The sequence below is a fragment of the Schistocerca gregaria genome, unplaced genomic scaffold (genome assembly GCF_023897955.1).
Source record: "Schistocerca gregaria isolate iqSchGreg1 unplaced genomic scaffold, iqSchGreg1.2 ptg000728l, whole genome shotgun sequence".
Taxonomy (NCBI): domain Eukaryota; kingdom Metazoa; phylum Arthropoda; class Insecta; order Orthoptera; family Acrididae; genus Schistocerca; species Schistocerca gregaria.
In genome coordinates this window covers 94,375-113,419 of record NW_026062105.1, presented here as the reverse complement: position 1 = coordinate 113,419, position 19,045 = coordinate 94,375, and the positions used below count along the sequence as shown (strand labels likewise).

At 44.7% G+C, this 19,045-nt stretch overlaps 6 protein-coding genes and 1 long non-coding RNA gene across 7 annotated transcripts; 5 read left to right on the top strand and 2 right to left on the bottom strand.

Moving 5' to 3' along the window:
* Positions 1 to 3,124: 3,124 nt before the first annotated feature.
* On the top strand, positions 3,125 to 4,204 carry LOC126320577 (uncharacterized). Its single transcript, XM_049994041.1, has 4 exons — positions 3,125 to 3,506; positions 3,579 to 3,640; positions 3,706 to 3,877; positions 3,954 to 4,204. Exons 1-4 carry the CDS (start codon positions 3,443 to 3,445, stop codon positions 4,202 to 4,204), a joined length of 549 nt encoding a protein of 182 aa, XP_049849998.1. The 5' UTR covers positions 3,125 to 3,442.
* LOC126320578 (uncharacterized) lies at positions 3,620 to 4,833 on the bottom strand. The gene is made up of 2 exons (XM_049994042.1): positions 4,421 to 4,833; positions 3,620 to 4,326 (listed from the first exon to the last, which is right to left on the bottom strand). The coding sequence occupies exons 1-2, from the start codon at positions 4,768 to 4,770 to the stop codon at positions 4,221 to 4,223; spliced, it is 456 nt and encodes a 151-aa protein (XP_049849999.1). The 5' UTR covers positions 4,771 to 4,833; the 3' UTR covers positions 3,620 to 4,220.
* A 124-nt stretch (positions 4,834 to 4,957) lies between these two features.
* Positions 4,958 to 6,150, bottom strand: LOC126320580 (uncharacterized). The gene is made up of 5 exons (XM_049994045.1): positions 5,890 to 6,150; positions 5,711 to 5,818; positions 5,507 to 5,597; positions 5,177 to 5,438; positions 4,958 to 5,063 (listed from the first exon to the last, which is right to left on the bottom strand). The coding sequence occupies exons 1-5, from the start codon at positions 5,995 to 5,997 to the stop codon at positions 4,991 to 4,993; spliced, it is 642 nt and encodes a 213-aa protein (XP_049850002.1). The 5' UTR covers positions 5,998 to 6,150; the 3' UTR covers positions 4,958 to 4,990.
* An 81-nt stretch (positions 6,151 to 6,231) lies between these two features.
* On the top strand, positions 6,232 to 6,932 carry LOC126320581 (uncharacterized). The gene is made up of 2 exons (XR_007558145.1): positions 6,232 to 6,405; positions 6,571 to 6,932. It is a non-coding gene; the product is annotated as an uncharacterized LOC126320581 (long non-coding RNA).
* A 213-nt stretch (positions 6,933 to 7,145) lies between these two features.
* Positions 7,146 to 9,600, top strand: LOC126320564 (epidermal growth factor receptor substrate 15 homolog). The gene has a single exon (XM_049994023.1). It carries the CDS (start codon positions 7,283 to 7,285, stop codon positions 8,930 to 8,932), a length of 1,650 nt encoding a protein of 549 aa, XP_049849980.1. The 5' UTR covers positions 7,146 to 7,282; the 3' UTR covers positions 8,933 to 9,600.
* Positions 9,601 to 10,653: 1,053 nt separating this feature from the next.
* LOC126320565 (ras-like protein rasG) lies at positions 10,654 to 12,409 on the top strand. The gene is made up of 3 exons (XM_049994024.1): positions 10,654 to 10,734; positions 11,172 to 11,235; positions 11,363 to 12,409. The coding sequence occupies exons 1-3, from the start codon at positions 10,666 to 10,668 to the stop codon at positions 11,800 to 11,802; spliced, it is 573 nt and encodes a 190-aa protein (XP_049849981.1). The 5' UTR covers positions 10,654 to 10,665; the 3' UTR covers positions 11,803 to 12,409.
* A 4,139-nt stretch (positions 12,410 to 16,548) lies between these two features.
* Positions 16,549 to 18,917, top strand: LOC126320556 (eukaryotic translation initiation factor 3 subunit B-like). The gene is made up of 4 exons (XM_049994014.1): positions 16,549 to 16,873; positions 16,975 to 17,152; positions 17,234 to 17,359; positions 17,434 to 18,917. The coding sequence occupies exons 1-4, from the start codon at positions 16,680 to 16,682 to the stop codon at positions 18,847 to 18,849; spliced, it is 1,914 nt and encodes a 637-aa protein (XP_049849971.1). The 5' UTR covers positions 16,549 to 16,679; the 3' UTR covers positions 18,850 to 18,917.
* The last annotated feature ends 128 nt before the right edge of the window (positions 18,918 to 19,045 follow it).

Sequence of the window (19,045 nt, the reverse complement as noted above, 5' to 3'; positions counted from 1 at the left end):
TTCTACTACGAAATCAAAGAAATCTGGCTCGCCGTGGCTCTCGCCGCTCCAAACGTGCAGATCGTCGTCCGCGAGCTGCTGAACCTGGGCGTCATCAAGCAAAACGAAGACATCGTTCGCCTCATCAACCTCGTGTTCATCTGCATGTCCAACGGAACGAGAGTCATCGCCGACGTCCTGGCGCGCGAACTGTCGATCGCCGAGCCCTACGTCCGACACCGCTCGTCCAGGTCCAGCTCCGACTGCGCCCCAGTCAACAACGGCTTCGACCCCTCGCAGCCGAGCAAGGGCAAGAAAAACAAGTCCTACAAGCTGATCAAGGAGCTCTCCAGGGGCGAAGTCGACTACCTAGCAAGGAAGACCCTCTCCTTCGACGTTCACGGCACGACCTCCGCTCAAGCAAAGGGAGCCCCCACGAACGACGCGACGCCCACCTGCGTGCTCACCGAGAACGTGTGCAGGAACGCCTCGGCGCGCAAGCAAGACCCCGTGCACCCGCAACCCGGCGCAAACGACCTCGCCCCCTCTTGCAGCGTCTTCAAGTCGCACAAATTTCACCCGTTCACGGACTTCATCTCATCAAAATCCGGGGGATGGGCCCTTAGTCGAAGCTACTTCATCTTCCTGATCTTGTCGCAGATCACTCACGAGTCGGGAGAGCAATTCCTCGAACACCTGCCCATCATCTTTCAGTTCGCAGTGGTCGGCCTGGACATCACCAACCCACTGATCTACGAAAGCTGTCAAATAACCATCAGCAACATCATGCATTCGCTGCTTGTCAGAAGGCCCAACCCCCCGGACTCAAATCGTCGAACCATGACCTCGGCTCAATACGAGCAGATGGCGAAGTTCGTCGAAGGCCTTCAATCGAGCCACGGAAGCCCACTTTGGGAGTACGAAGACGCGTCCGTCGATAAATTGGAACCGGAGTCCGCGGAGAAACTGGCCAAATTCGTCCAAGCCATCGTCGAGCCTCTGACCGTCAGCCAAGTCCGCCCAAAACTCGTAGAAGAGTGGGCCGGACTCGCGTTGTCCTGGGCGGTCCGAAGCCGATGCCTGCACATCACCGAAAGAAGCTTTCAAATATACCGGAGTCTGCGGCCAGCAATCGCGCGCGAACCTCTGAACGCCCTCTTGGACTCTCTCATCCAAAACGCGAGAGACGGCATCTCGAGCCCGGACCAAGGACATCTGATTCGAATGAGCGAAGTGTTGGTGACGCTGAGAACCCTTGTGAAAAACAATGCGCAAAGCGACCTGTTGCCGGAGATCTTTTGGTGCTCGGTGGCCATGCTGCGTACGGATCTAACGCAACATTACTCGTGCTCGCTTCGCCTGATGGACGAAATTCTCTGCGCGGCGGCCGCCGACGAAAAAAGGCAGTCGGAGATCGTGTACGGCACAGGTTCGGTGGACCGATCTCGGTTCTTCGACGACGTTCAAGTGCTCGTCTTCAAGGGGCTCTTTTCGCCGGAACTGAGAGACGTGGCGGCCGAAGTCTTGTCGAAGCTGGCGTGCGTGCCCTATCGCGGATACAGCGCTGACGAACCCGGCAGAGTGTGTCGGTCAATTGTCGCGCTGCTCCCGTTCATCGGCAGCAACATGTATCCTCCTTCTCCGGCCGACCACTCGCCGACAAAACCAAAGTGCATCGAAATCATCAAAAGACTGGAACGCGTCTGCCGCTTGTGCGCGCTGAGCAAGTTGAAGCGCGTGTTCCGCGATCTCTCGGACGGCCGATACAAGTCGTTGAGGGTCTTCGTACACCATCTGAAAGCACCGCTAAACGAAGCCATGGACCAGGCGGTCGACACCACCAACTCGACTAGCACATCGAGCGGCGAACGCCCAGACAACCCAAAGGACCCGAAGCCGGCTACCGAACCGGTCGACCTGTCAAAGTCGTACTATATGCTGCCAGAAATTTGTTCCTTGGACCAAAGACCGGAGAGTCCGCGCGACCCCTACCAAAATGAAGCAGAGGCGCCTCACGAACAAGCATATCAAAAACAACCACCGAATGCCCCCTACTCCGAAACCGAAAAACACCCCGTCTTCAACGATGCCATCACGCTTCTTTTCACCATGCTAAAAAGAGAGCCTGTCGCCTGGGAGAAGCCAACCCTTCTATTGATCAACGCTGTCTTAAGACATCAGCTGTCCGTGCGCAGCTCACCCGCCGAAGACTCCAAAAGGAACAAACCGGTCCAGTTGGCATTGGAACTAATGTGTCAGAGCCATCTGTCAGTACTCTTGAAAATATCTTCTCGCTCGCCACTAGCGCTCGGTATTTTGAATTTTGCACTGGACTCCTTGCCGCCTATCGACTCCAAAGTCACCCCTTTCGACACGCACGCGAGATCGTCCATGTGCTCACTGCTCAAGCCGTTGCATTCAGACGAAAAAAAAGTCAATCTAGCTGAAGTTCTAGATGCGCTCGAATCCGTCCTGTACATAAAACAAAACACAATAACATCTTCAACACTTCACCGTGACCATAAGGGACCAAGATATAAATCTCCACAGGACCACCCCTACGAGGAGCAACTCTACAACCCAGACAATCAAGAGGTCCGCGACCTGAAACCAACTCGGCAAGAAGAACCCCTAAAACCACAAATTCCTCTTCCGGCTTCTCTTGTTTTCCCAACATTTAAAGAAGTAGAAAGCATCATCGAAGAACTGGACGAGCTTCCTCTCAGCGGGCATTCTGTATCGGACACCTAGACTCTTAGCGTTTGGGAGGACCGAAATGTAGGTCACCTTCACATAAATAAACAGCTCGACCGTGTCTAAAACTCATTGGTAGTATGCGTTTTTTTTAAGATTGCGCCCGTACCCGACCCTAGTCAGAACACTCCCACATCGCCTGTCTAGCGCTCTCTAGAGAAAGTCCGCCCCTCAAAACGGGTTGCCACTCAACACCAGAGAAGTCTGCTTCTTCCACGCCAAGCGTGATAGTTCATTTCCTCTGCGTAGCGTCCTCTCTACCGCGCGATCAAAACGAACCCAGCAAGGTGGTTCGTCCGGAAAAAAAATTTCGTACCAGCTCACCCACGCAAGAATTTTCACAGGAACTGAAACAGCTTATCTACAAACGAGCGCGTGCCTTTTTCTCGAGCCATCTACATCTGCTTGTGTACAAAAACGCGTCCTCTGAGAGCACCTCTGCTTACGGCTGACCTGAAGACCTTCAACTTGCTTTCCTGTACTACCCTTTTCTATGCTGCGAACTTCTTACGCGCAGTTTCCACCCTCTGGGATCACGAAGGCCGCGAGGCCTTCTCTACACGCAGTCTGAATGCCGGAGAACGGCAATCCACACCCACAGCCATAAAACAGAACCTGTACACACGCACACAGAAGCTCAAAGAGATATACATATACATGTAGATTTCACTTTTCTGTTTTATTTTGTACTTATCTTCAAACTGAAAAAATGAATTTAGGGTCATCGAGCAGCCGAAGAACGATCGAAGAAAACGATTACTTCGATACAAAAGGTAAGTTCGCATGCTTAGGCGAGCACACGAAGTGCGCCGTTGAAATATAACTTTGTACCTTCGTACCTGCAGAACAAGAAGCGATTATAGAAAAATTTAGGGAACAAAATGACCAGACAAAGACCTTATGCAAGGTACCATCTCTATTTTCAAGCAAAAAAAAGCTATCCGCCCCACTAGTAACACGATTGTTTTGCAGAGATTCATTGTCCTCGGCGGCGTTATTTTTGGTGGAATTAAGGGCTATTTCTTGATGAACCAGATCATGCATCCGTGGAGTATAGAGCCACATAAGAGTTATGAAGGCCAAATTCCCTCACTCATCATCATTATGTGGGAGTTCTTGTCAATGACTTTATATTTATATGCTCGTAAGTACAGAATTTACACGTCCAGAACCGGCCCCCTCCCTCGCACCACAGTACTGACCCTGCCCCCCGACCACAGCCGTCTATATCATTTCTAAGGACTTCCAAAAAAAACGCAAAGTGAACCTAATCCCATACATTGGCACAATATTTTTTACTATGACGTGGATCTTATTTGTGGGTTTTAAATTCAATCCAGAACTAATATGGTTTTTCTTAGGTAATCTTGCGTACCATATCGTTTTCAAGTATGCGGAATACATGTCCTCGGATAGTGAGAGGCAAATAAGGGAGCTAAGAGCTTCCATGTACAAATTCAATAAACCCTAGGTTCTTGGCAGCCTCTTCAGGTAATATATGGCATATGATTAGAGTCTTCTTTTTTCTCGTCTAACTCCATTCTTTCCACCATATGAACGATTTCACCCATTAGTGGATCGCTACCAGATGACCTAGTATAAGCAAAGGTTAAAGAGTCTCGAACAGAGAAAACATACAGCAACGTATACAAATATCAGGTGACAAAGAAACAATACACACACTTACTGAGTAGATATGAATGAGCCATTCTCCCAAAGTGTATATACATTGTGGTCCTCGATTTGAGTAGGGTCAAAGAAATCCATGTCCTCGTTAAGTTTTTCGGTGCACGAGGCTGATTGTGAATTATCAATTCCAATGCGAGGAGGGCTAAATACCACCTGCTCTGCTTTAACTGGCAAAATAGGGTGGCAGTGCACAAAAATGTTCAGCTGTTCCTCAAGGGAGTGGGATAACAAATATTCTTTACTCGAGGCAGAAGGTGATCTGGTAGACAGTTCATCTGGGGAATGATCTAACATAAGCCTTGATGGGAACATTGATAAAAGCTCTCCAGTAACAATCTCATCATCCATGATTAGATAAGTCACATTAGAGCAAGATGTGAATGTGTTCTAGAGAATGTGAAATTTAGATTTGGCAAAGCATCCAAAAATTATCTAAATAAATAAAATTAACTATAGAATAGAACGCGCCGATAAGCTAAGCTTTTTTCGCCAGCTTTGTTAAACCGTTTGCAAAGCATGAATAATGTTTATTTTTTGTGATAGCAAAAAGAAGTATGCGCGGCCGGCCCTAACTTTTTGACTTGACGATATAGACTATCAAAATTGCCAGAATAGCTAATAGTAAAATGACGCATAAAGCCCTTTAATAGTGAACAGCCAATATTAGTATGAGGGTTTTTTTTCGTAGGTAGGTGTGTCACATATACCACACAGGTACATCTGTAGAGAGGATGTGTCAAAATTTTATACATACCGCGTGCATTTATCCATAGCGAACTTTCTTATTAACGCCCGCATTTGTGCTTGTGCCATGTCCAAATCACTTCTGATCTCTTGTATATCCTCCCCGGCTGCCTCTAGCTTCTCCCTGTCCTCTGCTAGCTGCGTTGCAGTTGCAGTGCCGGTTTGTATGGTCTCTTTTAATATTCCTTTAGACCGCTCGACACTCTGGAGAGATTCTTTTTGAATGCTGGCCGCTTCGACAAGTATCTCTTCCGCAGTACGGTCGGTCTCCTCTGTGAACGATAGGTTATTCTTTTTGCTACAGACAAAGGCAAGCGCGCATGGGGATCAAACGACATACTCAGACTATTATCCCGACGCTCTTGCTCATTTCTCAGCTTCTTGACTCGCACAGTGATGTCATCAAGCGCCTTTTTGTGGTTGTGGCTGGCCTAGAACACCAAAAATAATTTTGTGAATGAAGATGGTTTTGTACAGAGAGACTCTAAATGAAGCCTAACCTATGGGAATGCAGAATGCACTACAACCAGCTGTCACCACGTACTTGGAGCCATGTGCTCTGTTTTGTTTTATCCAATTCTCGAATTGCGACATTCAAGGCTCCATAAGTTACTCTGCTATCTTCTAAAGTTCTTTCGAGGGCTCTGATAATCTAAAAGCAAGGTTAGGCAAAGACCGTGGAAAATACTGTCGTAAAATTCAAGGGGAACAATTGTCATTTACATTGTTACGTTTCTCTGGTGCTGTTTTTTCAGCTCTTTCTAAATTTTCTTTCAACTGAGAAATACAGCGGCCAAGGTCTTCATCGTATCCCTGTATTTCTTCATCCATGTTCAACAAATAAGGTATCTGTACGCCGTTCTAAATACTCGAAGAGACAGGCGTATTGTTTTTTGTGCATAGAGAGATTAAGAGATTATATCAGTCTCAACCAATGCGCTCTTGAGTAAAAAAACTGTCATGAAATTGTAAGTAAAACTTTTAAGTTCTGGACAATTGCGCAATGAGATTTAATATTGGTAAAAGTTGACATCCGCGCTTTTTTGTGAAAATTTGTAGACAAAACGGGTTTTTGCTATTTAGTCTGGCATATTTTCTTATTTCAGTTAGGATCTATGCCAAGAACTTTTCGTCAGAGACTGCTATGCGCAAGCAAATGACACCCCCCTTTTCGTGTCATTCTCCTACCCGATAAAGGTGTCGTAGACCGGTTAAGAAAAAAAAATTACCTCGTGCAATGTATGTCCTTTTCTCAGAATTATAACATAAAAAAATATGATGATAACAACTCAGCTCACTCTGATAGTGACTATGATTGAGATGTTTTTTACTGATTGCGTCTGACCGATTTGGGATATTTTTTTTCGTGCCAGCTTCTGAATCTAACTTTGCATTTGGGTGTAGACGCATCGACAACCTTTTCCCCTCATATCTTCGTGACGGGAGGTTACCTGAAGGGTGACAGAGCAAATGTCTAATTTGAATAATATGGATTGCAGCTCGAAAAAAATGGAAGTTAATTTTCAAATAACAAGAACGCAGATTCTACCCATGACAGCTTATGCAACTTGGACGCATTGATCTTATTAAAACTCTGTTGATATGGGTTTTGATTTAAGAGACATGCACTTTTTTTGTACGAGAAGCGATGTCTGAGCTGGTGACACGGTTGCGGTTTGTAAAAAAACATTGTTCGATCTGTATAATATAAAGCTGAAATAAAGTCAAAAGGGGCCGTCCATAATGACTGTTTTCACACACGCCAACTATATTCTCATTTGCTTCGAAGACGGGTACAAAATTGTTGTGCAATTCTAAGCCGTCGACCTATACGAACTCATCTATATTCACTCGAACGGCTGACTTTGTCTGTTTCTTGTATTGCAATTTCTACATTTCGGCAGGCTCTCAGAACCACTAATCAGACAGTCATTAAATTTTGTGTTTTCTTAAAATTATATTAGCTATTTATCATTACTTGCTTTATATTCCTGCTGTAAGTTTTAGGCATTGAAGTGCTCAGAAAAAAACTCAGTGTGATACACTCGGTTAGATTTTTTTAGTGCATGTTTGACTGTCCTTCGTCTGAGAAACAGCACTTTTCCGAGTTCATCAGATGAGCTTTCAGAAGACCCCGGGCTCGTTTATACCTGTTGACAACACATGGACGATTACCGAAGAGGTAAAACAGAAGAGTAGGCAGTATTTTAAGTCTATTGATGTTCAAAATTCGGGATTCATTGACTCGAATACTGCCAAATATTTCTTCTCTTTGTCAGGACTTACTAATGCAGAGATTACTAAGATATGGTCTATAGCTCACATTTCGAAGGATCAGAAGTTAGATTTTTGCAAATTTCAAGTCACCATGGCACTGGTGCTTGCAAAGCTGTCTGGAAAAGAAATTCCCGACCAACTGCCCGCACCATTACTAGAATCAATTAATACGAATAATGGTTCTAGTTTTATAGGTACTTTACCCCTGAGCAACTCCACTGAGTTTGCTGAGGGTGATTCTTCAAGGAACACCCTTCTTCAAGATGTGCCACCAATCTCTTCTGGTCCGGATACAAATGCGACCGGAACGACAAACAGAATAAGTGGTGCAAGCGAAAATGTCAACGACGTCGCAAAGCAGTTGGGTAACGTCAATATATCACCTCAAATGAATAATATATCTGGGTTCAACGACCCTTCTTCGTTCGCTGGATTCAGCCAACCACAGCCTGCTTCAGGGCAAAATTTTCCAGAAAAACTATCGTCATCTGTTCCTACAGCAGTCGATCATTCTGCGCATGAGAATGCGGGCAAAGATGCGTCAGAAAATTTGATTTTTGCACATACTACCGATCCGAAAAAGCACGTACATTCCTCTGATAACACCTTGCTGACAACGGCCGCCCATGTGCCGCCTTCAAGACAACAGATAGATGAAGGCCCTTCTCGCAATCTCCAGCCTTTAGACACGTTGCCCAATGCAGATAGCTACACAATCACGCCAGAACAACTCATCATCTACGACTGGTATTTCAAACGTCTAGATGAAAGAAACATGGGACTCGTACCCAAGGAGGCAGTCCGGGTATTTTCCAGTCGTCTAGGTCTACCTGATTCCATTTTCGCCAGCGTGTGGGCCATAGCTAGCGTCAACCGTGATGTTCAATTCTCCAATAGAGAATTTTTCATTGTTTTTTTGCATTTAGTCAATCTTTGGCGAAGAGGGTACAAATTACCGACTCAATTACCTCAGCAACTGGCTAACACCCTGGTTATGCCTAATGTAAACCTGTACTCTTCCCGGCATGCTAAACCATTCGATCTCAATTATCAGAAGAGCAACTTCGAAGCAGACGCTCTGGAAGCGCAGAAACATGACGCCAAAATCAACAGTTTAACTCATGAAAAAGACGCTCTTATGCAAGAAATACGTCAACAATCGACAACAAACGCCTTTAAGATTCAAAAACTTGATCAAATAGATCAAAAGAATTATAATCTAAAACAAAATGCTATTGCCATTGAAATGCAAGTCGAATTCACAAGAAGCAAAATCACGAATATATCCAACTCAATCATCGAAGCAGAAGGCTACCTTTTGACTTTGACTCGCCAAGTAGCCCATATAAACTCTTTGTTGATGCAAAAACAATCTCAAAGGGAGAGCGAACGCGCTGCGCTCTCGAGCTTTCATGAAAAACTTCGCCACATGATTGTGTCTCTTGTCAAGCAGACCGAAGAAAATGCTCAGGTGAAAGTCAGCACCTAAGCATTTATTCAAAAAAAACACTTCATTGACAAAACCAACGCAACCCCGATTTAGTGAACATGTCAAAAATAGATCAGCCCCCGAGTATCGGCACCTCGAAGACTACTAATTTACATTTATATAACTACAACCTTCGTGTTGTTCCTGAAAAATAATCTAAAGCGTCAAATCTCCTTACATTTGTCCTAGTTACCACTTCACATCTGTTTCTTGGACATCGTCAACGAGCAAACTCCAATTTATCCACTCGCGGACTACCTATAAAATGCTCTATGGTACTCAAATAAATTATTTGTATCCTCCATCTTATGTACACGAAAAATAGGGTAAAACTTCAGCTATTTCTCTCCTAGACGCCAACCAAACGAATTTTATAAATTTTTTTTAGTTCTAGAACTATTTTCTCTCTCTTCTCTCTAATTCCACAGTAGTAGATCATACAACAGTGGACAGCGCTTCCAGCCAAATGATTGAAGATACCATCGACCGCTGCATCTCCTCGTAGGAGATACACACACCTCAACAAGGGTGCACAGAGCCTTTCTGAGGCCCCGCTCTGACTCCTCGCACGAGACCGGATCGATCAGGAGCTCGATATTTTTTTTAGCCAAGGTCAATAAAACGCGTTTCGGTGCTCACATGCGAGAGTTTCACTCTGCCACACACCGAGGGTCTACGTGTCACGTAATTTTTTTTCGCTGAATAAGGACTGTAGTACTTTCGCATTCGAAAAACAATATAAAATTGAGACGATATAGAACTGCCTGGTAGACACGTTTCTATCTGGAAAATACTGACGAGCGAGGCGGAATAAAGGGTACACACCAATCGAAGTTTAAAGAGAAAAGGCTTTTTATCTCTGAACAGAGCTTAGCAAAACTGTGTGCACATCCATATCTTCTTTTAGCTGGAGATATGTTTAATTGGGCTGTGATTCAAAGTAGCTGCCGAATCGAGTCAATGATGCATAAAAAGGAACCGTGGTTTTTGTCTGCGTTACACGCGAAATAAAAAAATTCAATTCCTACATTTGTAAATAAATAAATTCCAAATATCAGAAATTGAGTTAAGAAGGCCGATCGTTCCTCAGTCAGAAGCGAAATAGATAAGTGAACCGCGATAACAAAGAAGTTGTGCGTCCCTATAGAGAAATAGACTGATAATTTTCGCACGATTTTGCATAAATCCAAAAAGAGGAACCAACTATCTAAAAATTCAAGGGCATAACAGATGTCACCATTGTAGATGAAATTGTAACCTAGCCAATGTCGAAAAGAGCGTTCTCATTAGGAATTGGATTGTACATCGGCGAAAGCTTTTTTATGCTCTTTTTTGAAAATAGACTCGAAAGTCGTCAAAAAGTATCCGTGGTGAGTCTGACAGCTTATCTAGAGCTTTGTTCCTGTACAATGGACTTGATAGACTCGTTGAATGTCCTTGAAGTGATACTTTTAAAATGATATTTAGCAGACATCCAGTATCATACTTAAAGCGAGAATATCACAAAACATCTCCCCTATTCTTAGGTTCTAATAGATATTTCAGGAATCAGAAAGTTTGTTCTCGGTCGAGAGATCAAATGCGATAGCAAGCTCGGTGAATTTTATAGACAGACTGGATAAAAATGCCCTAATTTAGCACAACTGTTGCTTTTAAGGTTTGATTTTCTATTTAATTGTGTAGATTTATTCAACTTTCATTCTCCCTTTTGTTTGCGGGCTCTTTCTCTCAAGATGAGCTCACTATTTAAACTAGTTATTGTGGGCGACGGTGGAGTAGGAAAGTCAGCCCTTACTATTCAGGTACGACGGTGTGTGGTAGTCGGGTGCTTATCAGAGGTAGAGAAAGAATGATGGGGTGTGTGTCAGGCCGCACTATCCACAAAAATACTCTATCCTTATCCGCGTTACTCGGTAGTTTGAGAAGCTGTTATTGTCGTGCACAAGGTCGAGTCAGCTTGATAAACCCTGCTGGAAGGCAATACTACCGAGATAGCGTTTTTTTTACAGATTGTGTATGTGTGCACTTAGGGTGACATATGCCATTCTACCATTTCCTATCAAGGGATGTATGCTGTATTATCCAGGCTCGTGTTCTAGATATACATATATTTCCTCTTAGTTCGTTGTTCAATATTATTTCCTTGATATATTTTCCTTTTCCTTGTCTTTTCAGAAGAGAGCCCTAACCCCCCTCCTCTTGCGTGGGGATTTTCTTTCTGTACCCAATCGTTTAACAGTTGACACAAAACCATTTTGTGCGTGAATACGATCCGACGATAGAAAACAGCTACCGAAGACAAGGTATGTCTAGTGTGGCCTTTTTATTGAGCTCACATAATCTCTAGGAATCCTCATTTTGAATCTAGATGTCCCGAGCACCGTGTAGAATTTCTAACTTTGCTCGGCGGAGCATAATTTTTATGCATAGTGGAAATCGATGGCGAGAGTTGCATTCTAGATATTCTAGATACTGCTGGACAAGAGGAATACAGCGCTATGCGTGACCAACATATACGTATTGGTCAAGGCTTCTTGGTCGTGTACAGCGTCGACTCTCATCCATCTTTTGAAATGATAACCTCTTGCATAGAGCAGATTCTGCGAGTCAAAGATGAAGAGCGATATCCGATGATTGTTTTGGGAAATAAGTGTGACTTAGGAAATGAACGTGAGGTTTCTATTCAGGAAGGTAAAGATCTCGCTAGTCAGTTAAATGTACCCTTTCTAGAAACATCTGCCAAGGCATGCATCAATGTCGAAGAAGCCTTTTTCGAGCTTGTGCGAGAAATTAGAAAATACAATGCATCAAATAGCGAGGTAAATAATCAGAAGCCCAAATCACGCCGAGGCAGGTGTTCTATTTTATAGAATGTGAAATGGCTAGATATGAAATGTGGTAATGAACGGACCAAAAACGGCGCTAAACGAGAGTGCATCTACAAGCGCAGTATGTGGCAACCGCTTTAGCGAAACCTTTCTATCGTACATGCCCAATATATATACATATATATACTATATATTATACTACAATTCTATGCACAAAAAACAACAAATGAAAAAAAAACAAGCAACCGCTAGCTCTATTGCTTCTACAATTTTCGGTGCGAGGACCTTCGATTGTCTTCTGCGAGATACTGGTAGAAAGCTTATATCACTAGTTTCCGGATGCGATGAAGTCTCATATAAAATGAGTAAAATATATATATAATGCTGTACATAAAAGTATGTGCTTTTTCTGAATCCACCGAACTATCGAAGTACGGCTGGAGTGGGGGTATGGCACGATGTGTGTTTGGGAAGCATCCCTATCAGTAGCAGAGCAATATCTTTGTTCGCAGGGTAGGAGGCAGTCAGAACTATAATACAGGACTGGATGAGAAAGGTTAGCTACGACAACAGATGCATGACAACTCAAGACACTCATTCCATTTTTATTTTTAGAGGTTGAAGATCCGTTCATTAATAGAAAAGACGGTCAAAAGAAACACCATGCTCAAAAATGCTTTTTTAGCGGATTAAGTATGTGTTTTTTCCTATTAAGGACTGAGCTCAAAATTTTCTTATCAAATTGATGATTGACGCCTCAAGAAGGGTGAAAAGGCTACAAGTGAAGCGGCGACTGCGCAGTTAAGACTTTCAACCCCCGGAGCCATTGGAACGTAAATTTTTCTTGTAGCTATTTGTATGACAGTTGGGTCGTGTCCGCTGCTCTCGCCACCAATAACAAACACGCACTTTGAATGAGGTTGATAGTCCCATAAGGAGTGACTGGGAATAGGCGAGGGCACGGAGTCAGTTGGAATTTTTAAGATGTGTTTTTGCGTAGTCAACAAGGCGACCTCTGCACCGTCCTTTTTGAAAGTTTGTAGTGCACAGTGTATAGGCAAACTTGTATGAATAAAGCACAGTTTTTTATATTGCGAATTCTCTTCTGGAGATGGGGCATGTCGGGCAGCCATCAGTGCAGTTCCGCCAGATGCCTTGATGACCAACGGATTTAATTCACTTGCGCTTCCTGGCCCCAAAACGATAGCGTCTATTGTTCCGGCAGCAACGGCGGATCGAATGACCATACCTACATTGCTTGGTGTTGTTACTTGGTCTAAGGCAAGAATTCTGTACGAGGCTTGATTTTGTGCATATTTTTGCAAAAAACGTTGTACACTATCAAATTTGGTTTGAGTAGGTGAGAGAATGTCCGCGACAATTCCACCATCTTGCTTTCCACATTTGCTGATAATTCCTATTCTGGCCCTCGTTACGGGAATGAGAGTGATAGATCGGTTTTTGATCAGTTCTAAAATGTTGGTCAGAACGGCATCTTTATTGTGCAAATCTAGTAGCTTTTCATCTATATGTATGTGATGGAAGTGCATAGATTGGTCCTGCAGAGCGTCCAAGATGGTTTTGCGTCCGAATATCGTGATGAATTTTGAGTATTCAGCCTGGCGAGCGACATATTCTGCGGAGTCTGTCAAATCATTTCGACTGCGGCGGGTGACAGCAGGAACGTTTTGACGAGCAGCAAAGTTGCGTTGTTTGTCTTTTCTTTTCTTTTTGAGCAGGCGATTTAGGCGGCCGCGAGCGGGGTCCGAAGAATAGTTGCGAGGGTTTTTTTTATAGTGAGAAGAATAGAAGCGGCCGTACGGATTGGAGTAGGTACGACGGGAGTAAAGAAGGACTAGGGGAGTGCTTGAAAAGAGTATGCTTTTGATCAAGAAATTCATAGAAGCGATAGAGAGAAAGAGTAAGAAATCGAGGGAAAAAAAAACACACTGTTCCGCTTTTATAACGAATCCTGTTGAAGGCTTGGTGGGTTCTGTCTACAGAAAATTTATGGCGTGATGCTTACATGACTATCAGCTGGTGTCAATTGAGAAGGCATGCCCATTGATGTTATGTATGGGGGTGGCAATAGGCTCGGAGATACACCATTCGTACCACACTTTGTTGCAGTTGGTTCGTCTCCAAAAATGGACGCGAAAGGCTTGATTTTCTTCGAGTGTGAGGGGTTGACAGATGGGAAAATACATAGGGAACCAAGAAGTTATTTCTTGCGAGTCGTTTGTTGGATCTATGTCGATCCAGTGTTCTCGATATAGTTGTGCTCGGAAGTAGCCGGCGAATCCATGAAGGACGGAGGAGGTAGATGCGACGAAAACAAAGGTGCTAGATCTTGAGAGACGTTTCGAATGGACATCGTCGGGAGCAGGGTGCGAGAAAGAGAAGCAAGACTGTGGAGGAGACGTCATAAGATACGCGTGAAAATTGACGACGTAACATTTTTGAAGGTCGATAGCAGAATTCGGAGAATGAGATAGCTGACTCCACAGTTTTGGTGTAGAGACAGGCGCCAGAAAGGATTCATAATATTGCGGAATGCAAATACCAGTTGGACAGAGTAGTTTTTGAGCTTCAAAGAGACATTCTGGGGATCCTTCGTTGTCTCCAAAGGACCCTAGAAGTTCTGAGATGATTAAGTCGGCTTCAATAGGAATTTTCCATTCACGTAGATCAGCATGGACGATCTTTACGTTCTTCCAAGATGCATCGGTTTTCCGTTTATTTTGAAGGGTAGTGAAGGCGTAAGGGTTTTTTTCGACGGCGTAAAAGTTGGTTTGTGTTAAAATTTTCAACTTTGTTGCCGCTTTCAAGGCGGCGTCCATGATAGGTCCCCGTCCGGCACCCAGGATTGCGACGACAATTGGGCGCTTCTCATCGATGTTTCGTAAGGATGCTAAGTCGCGGAGTGCGGCAACTGTCGCCTGATAGTATTTGCGATATTTGGCTTTGTCTTGCTCGAAAACCGAATAAATGGAAGAAGACAAATGGTGTTTGAGAGGCTGGAGGGGAATTTCCAGCAAGTCGAGGTGTTCTCTATAGATGAGATTTTTCAGTGGTTGTTTTTTAGATTCAGACAGGCATTTGCTGAGAAATGCAATGTATTTTTCGAGCGAATTTTGTCCATTTTGCGAAATTCGAGATCCGCGAACAATCACCGATATTTGGTACTGCGACGCGTACTGGAGCAGGTGAATGTACTCTTCTGGTAGAAATAGTTCGGAGTCCTCGTTGCAGAGAAAAAGAGAAGTTGGAATTAAAATTGCTTTCAAAGGTTCTGAAAGCCAACGAGCGATAATTTGATAGAACCTTTTAGGCGGGGGCAGGTGATTGGTCAGTTCTATAATAACTCCCAGTCTATTGGAATAGTGGCAATGAAGACGAAGGGCGTTCCAATCTTTCCACCCACTAAAATCGAAAAGTTCATCTTCCAAGTTACCATGGCTATCTTCGAGACGAACGAGTGTTTGGTAAGAAATAAGTGGAATTTGGACCCATAATTCCAGTTCGCTCGAATTGAGAATAGAGCAAACGGTTCCGGCATATTCGGTATTTCTATGACACGGTGGATACGGAAGGATGCACACGCTCAGATTCAAGTAGGAAGCCCATGCTATATCTTGTCTGAGTGCCTGGAGAGGCGGAGTTATTGGATTTCAGAGTTGTGTTGTACCGAGAAAAAAAGAAACATACCTTCGCCATGTTGTCTTGAATGGTTTCATCTGCCGATTCGAGCTTTATCCATTCTGACGTCAGGCCTACCACCGCTCGTCTCCACGTTGCATCTGGTAGTATTAGATCGGATCTGGTCAGAGGAAGGGTACCCGACTTCAGCAAAGGATCCTCCGAATAGACCAGCTGTCTTTCGAAGAAGGGGTGAACCAGCGGCGTCACGATGAAATTATAGCCTTCTTTAAACGCTTGCTCAACCTCGGTCTCCAAATCTACTGCGGGATTCACTTCGAGGCCGATGTAAGACATTTTCTTCTAATTTTTTTTTCTTCTCCCGAGCTGTTTTCAACTGGAGAGCCGATCTCGCTTGACAAACTGTAAATTCAGATCCCCTATTCACTTTTCACTTTCGCAAAAAAAAATTCTGCACTTTCTATAAACTTCGGCTCTAAGATGTCAACAACTCATCGTTGTCAGCAAATAGCGAAATGCCTAGATCTGGTCAGCTCTGCCCCATTCGGTAGAAGGCGGTCGAACCACCTATGCATTGTATCATTCTCTTTCTGCCGCATTTTGTACCCGTAGCTTCCTTTTTAGAAGTATCTACTCTTTCTGTTCGGCGCCTCGACGGTTATTTCGATCGTTTCTATCTTCCTCCACTCACATATATTCCTCAAATCCTGAAAAAAGAGAGCAAATGCCCTTTTTTCCTCTCCCAGTCGGGCGAGCCAAGGCGAAGTCCCTCTGTCCGAAGACCAAAAAAAAGTCCTAAATTCCGCCGTGTCCCGACTAAATTTGCGCACCAAACTCCGGGCACGCCGAGAAAAAAGGCAGTCGACCATAATTGCTCCTTGCCGCAAATATGCGGCTCCTGACCGCTTTGTCGTACGATCTCGTTGTACACGTTCGGAAAAGTCTTTGCTCAAAAAATTGCGAGCGGGGAATGCTCGGGCCAACCGCTCTCCGACCCAATTCGCTCAGAGGCCATCGTGCCCCCACCAAATTCCACAAGAAGCACGTTCCTGCTAACCTGAGCTTGTCAATGTAATGTATCAGAAGTACCCCCTTGTCTAAAAAATTTTTTTATAAAAAAACATCATCACTTTTAGTTATAACCCGTTCTTATATACGCGCATTTCAGCTGTAAGAAGGGTTCCATCACTGCAGCCCTTCTCACTCGTTTCTCTGGTCGTTTGCATGAAATCCCCCAACTTCCTTGAAAAGACCGTAAAATGACACAGAGCGCAGTAAAGACTCAGTTCGATCCTGAAAGAATATGCGACAATTACGTTGTCGTCGACAACGTGCCCATCATCGACACCGAAAAAAAGGAGAAGCTCAAGAACTCGCTGAAGAAGCGCTTCTCCAAATATGGTGAGGTTCTGAACATCGAAATACCTTTCAAAGAAGAGGGTGGCAGCTTGGGGTACGTGCACAGTGTATGCGTATTCGTGCACACCTACAATTTGCAAAATGCGTGCTTGATCGAAGAAGGGCTCGACCGTCAACCTGACGGCGTAAATTTAGATTTTGTTTCATTGAGTATGCCAACCCGGACCAAGCCGAAGTAGCAGCTTTGAAAATGGATAAACAAAAATTCGATTCCAAACACACATTTCGAGTCAATAAATGGTCGGATTACCGAAAAATAGATCAACTTCCAGACGTATATCAGCCGCTCACTATTCAAGATTTGTGCATCAAGGTAATCTGTCCTTTTCCTTTGTTGACGTTTTTTGAGGCCATGTCTGATTCCGTCTCTCGTTTGTGGATTTTTGCATTTTAGGACGACTGCTACTCTTGGCTCTTGGATCCAGCAAACAGCGACCAGTTTTTCACTCTTTATGACAATATCGCCGAAATTTTTGTGTATCAAAACGGACAAAAACCGATTTCGATAATGAGACGACATGTACGCGCGCCGTTTTGGCTGCTGAGAGGCTTTATCGTGTCGGAAAAATTCCTTTCTGACCCCTCGAACTTTAGGATTTTACAGAGCTCTTCTTGGAGTGGTCTCCTGGGGGCATTTACCTGGCGACTCTGCACTCGGCTGGCGTGTCGCTGTGGGGAGGCGCCAAATTTGACCGATTGGGGCGTTTCGAGCACCAGGGAGTAAAGGCCGTTCAGTTCAGTCCCAAGGAGAACTTTTTATGCACCATTAGTCCCAAGAATCCGCCAGAGGAGTTCGTGTTTTGGGATTTGTGCACCGGTTCAAAAATATGCAGTTTTCCGCGCATCGCTTCGAAGACGTTCGTTAATTTCAAATGGTCCCACGACGACAAATACGTGGCTCGTTTGAAAGACGGCCAGATTCACGTCTACGACAGCAGTACCTTCAAGCTGCTGGAAAACGCTCCGATCAAGGCGATGACGCCGATTGCGAGCTTTGAGTGGTCTCCGGCGAGCAACCAGCTAATTTTTTACGTGCCGGAGTCTGGGAGCAATCCCGCTCGTTTGACCCTCATTCGCGTTCCCGACTTCAGAGAAGTTGCGCAGAAGAACATATTTGGCGTGACCAACTGCACCATGCATTGGCAGTCCCATGGTGAGTATTTGGCCGTCAAGGTAGACATTGCCAAGTCTAAGAAAAGAATCACCAACTCATTTGAAATTTTCCGGATTAAGGAGAAATCTATACCGATTGAGTCAATGAAGTTCGACGACATGGCTCTGTCTTTTTGTTGGGAGCCGAATGGACAGCGTTTCGCCATCATTCACTCGCGCGAGAACTATCAGAGGCCGAGCGTTTCTTTTTACACGATGGAGTTCAACCAGATCAAGCTCATTTGCACGTTAGAGAAGCGACAGGTGAACGCGCTGTTCTGGTCTCCGATGGGAGAGATCGTCGTGCTTGCAAACCTGCCGAGCGGGACATTGGAGTTTTACAACGTGGCGAGCAACGAGTCGATTTGTCAGGATTTGCACCACCCGAACGCGTCGCATTGTGAGTGGAATCCCACTGGGTGTTATTTCGTGACATATTCGTCGTCTTGGGAGGAAAAAGGAGAGACCGGCTGGATGATGTGGTCGCCGACTGGCAAGGAACTTCACTCAGAGATCAGATCCGGCAGTCTTTACCAGTTTCGCTGGCGTCCGAGACCTCCGTCGCTGCTGACTAAGAAGGACGAAAAGTACATTCAGGAAAACTGGGACAAGATTTGCGAAGAATTTAAGAAGGAGGACGAGGCCAAGCGTCGCATGCTCGAGGAGATTAACATACAGCGTCGACAGGAGTTGAAGTCGGCGTTCGAGAGGATGGCGGCCGCCTTGCATAAGGAATGGGTTGAGCAGACGCCCATACGTCGAGAGTTGCGCGATGGGTACCGCAGCGACGACGAGAGCGTCTGGTACGAGGTAGAAACCACGAAGGAGATTGTAGAAGAGAAGTTTGAATACATATAAATCTCTGCCTAGACTAGCAGACTAAGAGAATGCGCTTTAGATACACAAGGTTTGTTGCAGTTGTTTCTTCTTTTTGAGGACCGCGGATTCTCCTCTTGACGTGCATTTACCCGCGGACCGCCCCAAAATGCTCTTCGGTCGCTATAGAGGTTCAGAGGGTTCGCTAGAACAAAGCAACGGGGGCTGGGACGGCCGC

What these genes read in the sequence shown, in the direction of transcription:
- LOC126320577 (XM_049994041.1), top strand. Translation starts at nt 3,443, where the DNA reads ATGAATTTAGGGTCATCGAGCAGCCGAAGAACGATCGAAGAAAACGAT. An exon ending in AGACAAAGACCTTATGCAAG is followed by an intron (nt 3,641 to 3,705) that starts GTACCATCTCTA and finishes ATTGTTTTGCAG; the next exon opens with AGATTCATTGTCCTCGGCGG. An exon ending in GACTTTATATTTATATGCTC is followed by an intron (nt 3,878 to 3,953) that starts GTAAGTACAGAA and finishes CCCCGACCACAG; the next exon opens with CCGTCTATATCATTTCTAAG.
- LOC126320578 (XM_049994042.1), bottom strand. Translation starts at nt 4,770, where the DNA reads ATGGATGATGAGATTGTTACTGGAGAGCTTTTATCAATGTTCCCATCA. An exon ending in GGCTCATTCATATCTACTCA is followed by an intron (nt 4,327 to 4,420) that starts GTAAGTGTGTGT and finishes TGCTTATACTAG; the next exon opens with GTCATCTGGTAGCGATCCAC.
- LOC126320580 (XM_049994045.1), bottom strand. Translation starts at nt 5,997, where the DNA reads ATGGATGAAGAAATACAGGGATACGATGAAGACCTTGGCCGCTGTATT. An exon ending in AACAGAGCACATGGCTCCAA is followed by an intron (nt 5,598 to 5,710) that starts GTACGTGGTGAC and finishes TTGGTGTTCTAG; the next exon opens with GCCAGCCACAACCACAAAAA. An exon ending in GCTATGGATAAATGCACGCG is followed by an intron (nt 5,064 to 5,176) that starts GTATGTATAAAA and finishes TCACTATTAAAG; the next exon opens with GGCTTTATGCGTCATTTTAC.
- LOC126320564 (XM_049994023.1), top strand. Translation starts at nt 7,283, where the DNA reads ATGAGCTTTCAGAAGACCCCGGGCTCGTTTATACCTGTTGACAACACA.
- LOC126320565 (XM_049994024.1), top strand. Translation starts at nt 10,666, where the DNA reads ATGAGCTCACTATTTAAACTAGTTATTGTGGGCGACGGTGGAGTAGGA. An exon ending in AGTCAGCCCTTACTATTCAG is followed by an intron (nt 10,735 to 11,171) that starts GTACGACGGTGT and finishes ATCGTTTAACAG; the next exon opens with TTGACACAAAACCATTTTGT. An exon ending in AAACAGCTACCGAAGACAAG is followed by an intron (nt 11,236 to 11,362) that starts GTATGTCTAGTG and finishes TTTTATGCATAG; the next exon opens with TGGAAATCGATGGCGAGAGT.
- LOC126320556 (XM_049994014.1), top strand. Translation starts at nt 16,680, where the DNA reads ATGACACAGAGCGCAGTAAAGACTCAGTTCGATCCTGAAAGAATATGC. An exon ending in TTCAAGATTTGTGCATCAAG is followed by an intron (nt 17,153 to 17,233) that starts GTAATCTGTCCT and finishes TTTGCATTTTAG; the next exon opens with GACGACTGCTACTCTTGGCT. An exon ending in TTTCGATAATGAGACGACAT is followed by an intron (nt 17,360 to 17,433) that starts GTACGCGCGCCG and finishes CTCGAACTTTAG; the next exon opens with GATTTTACAGAGCTCTTCTT.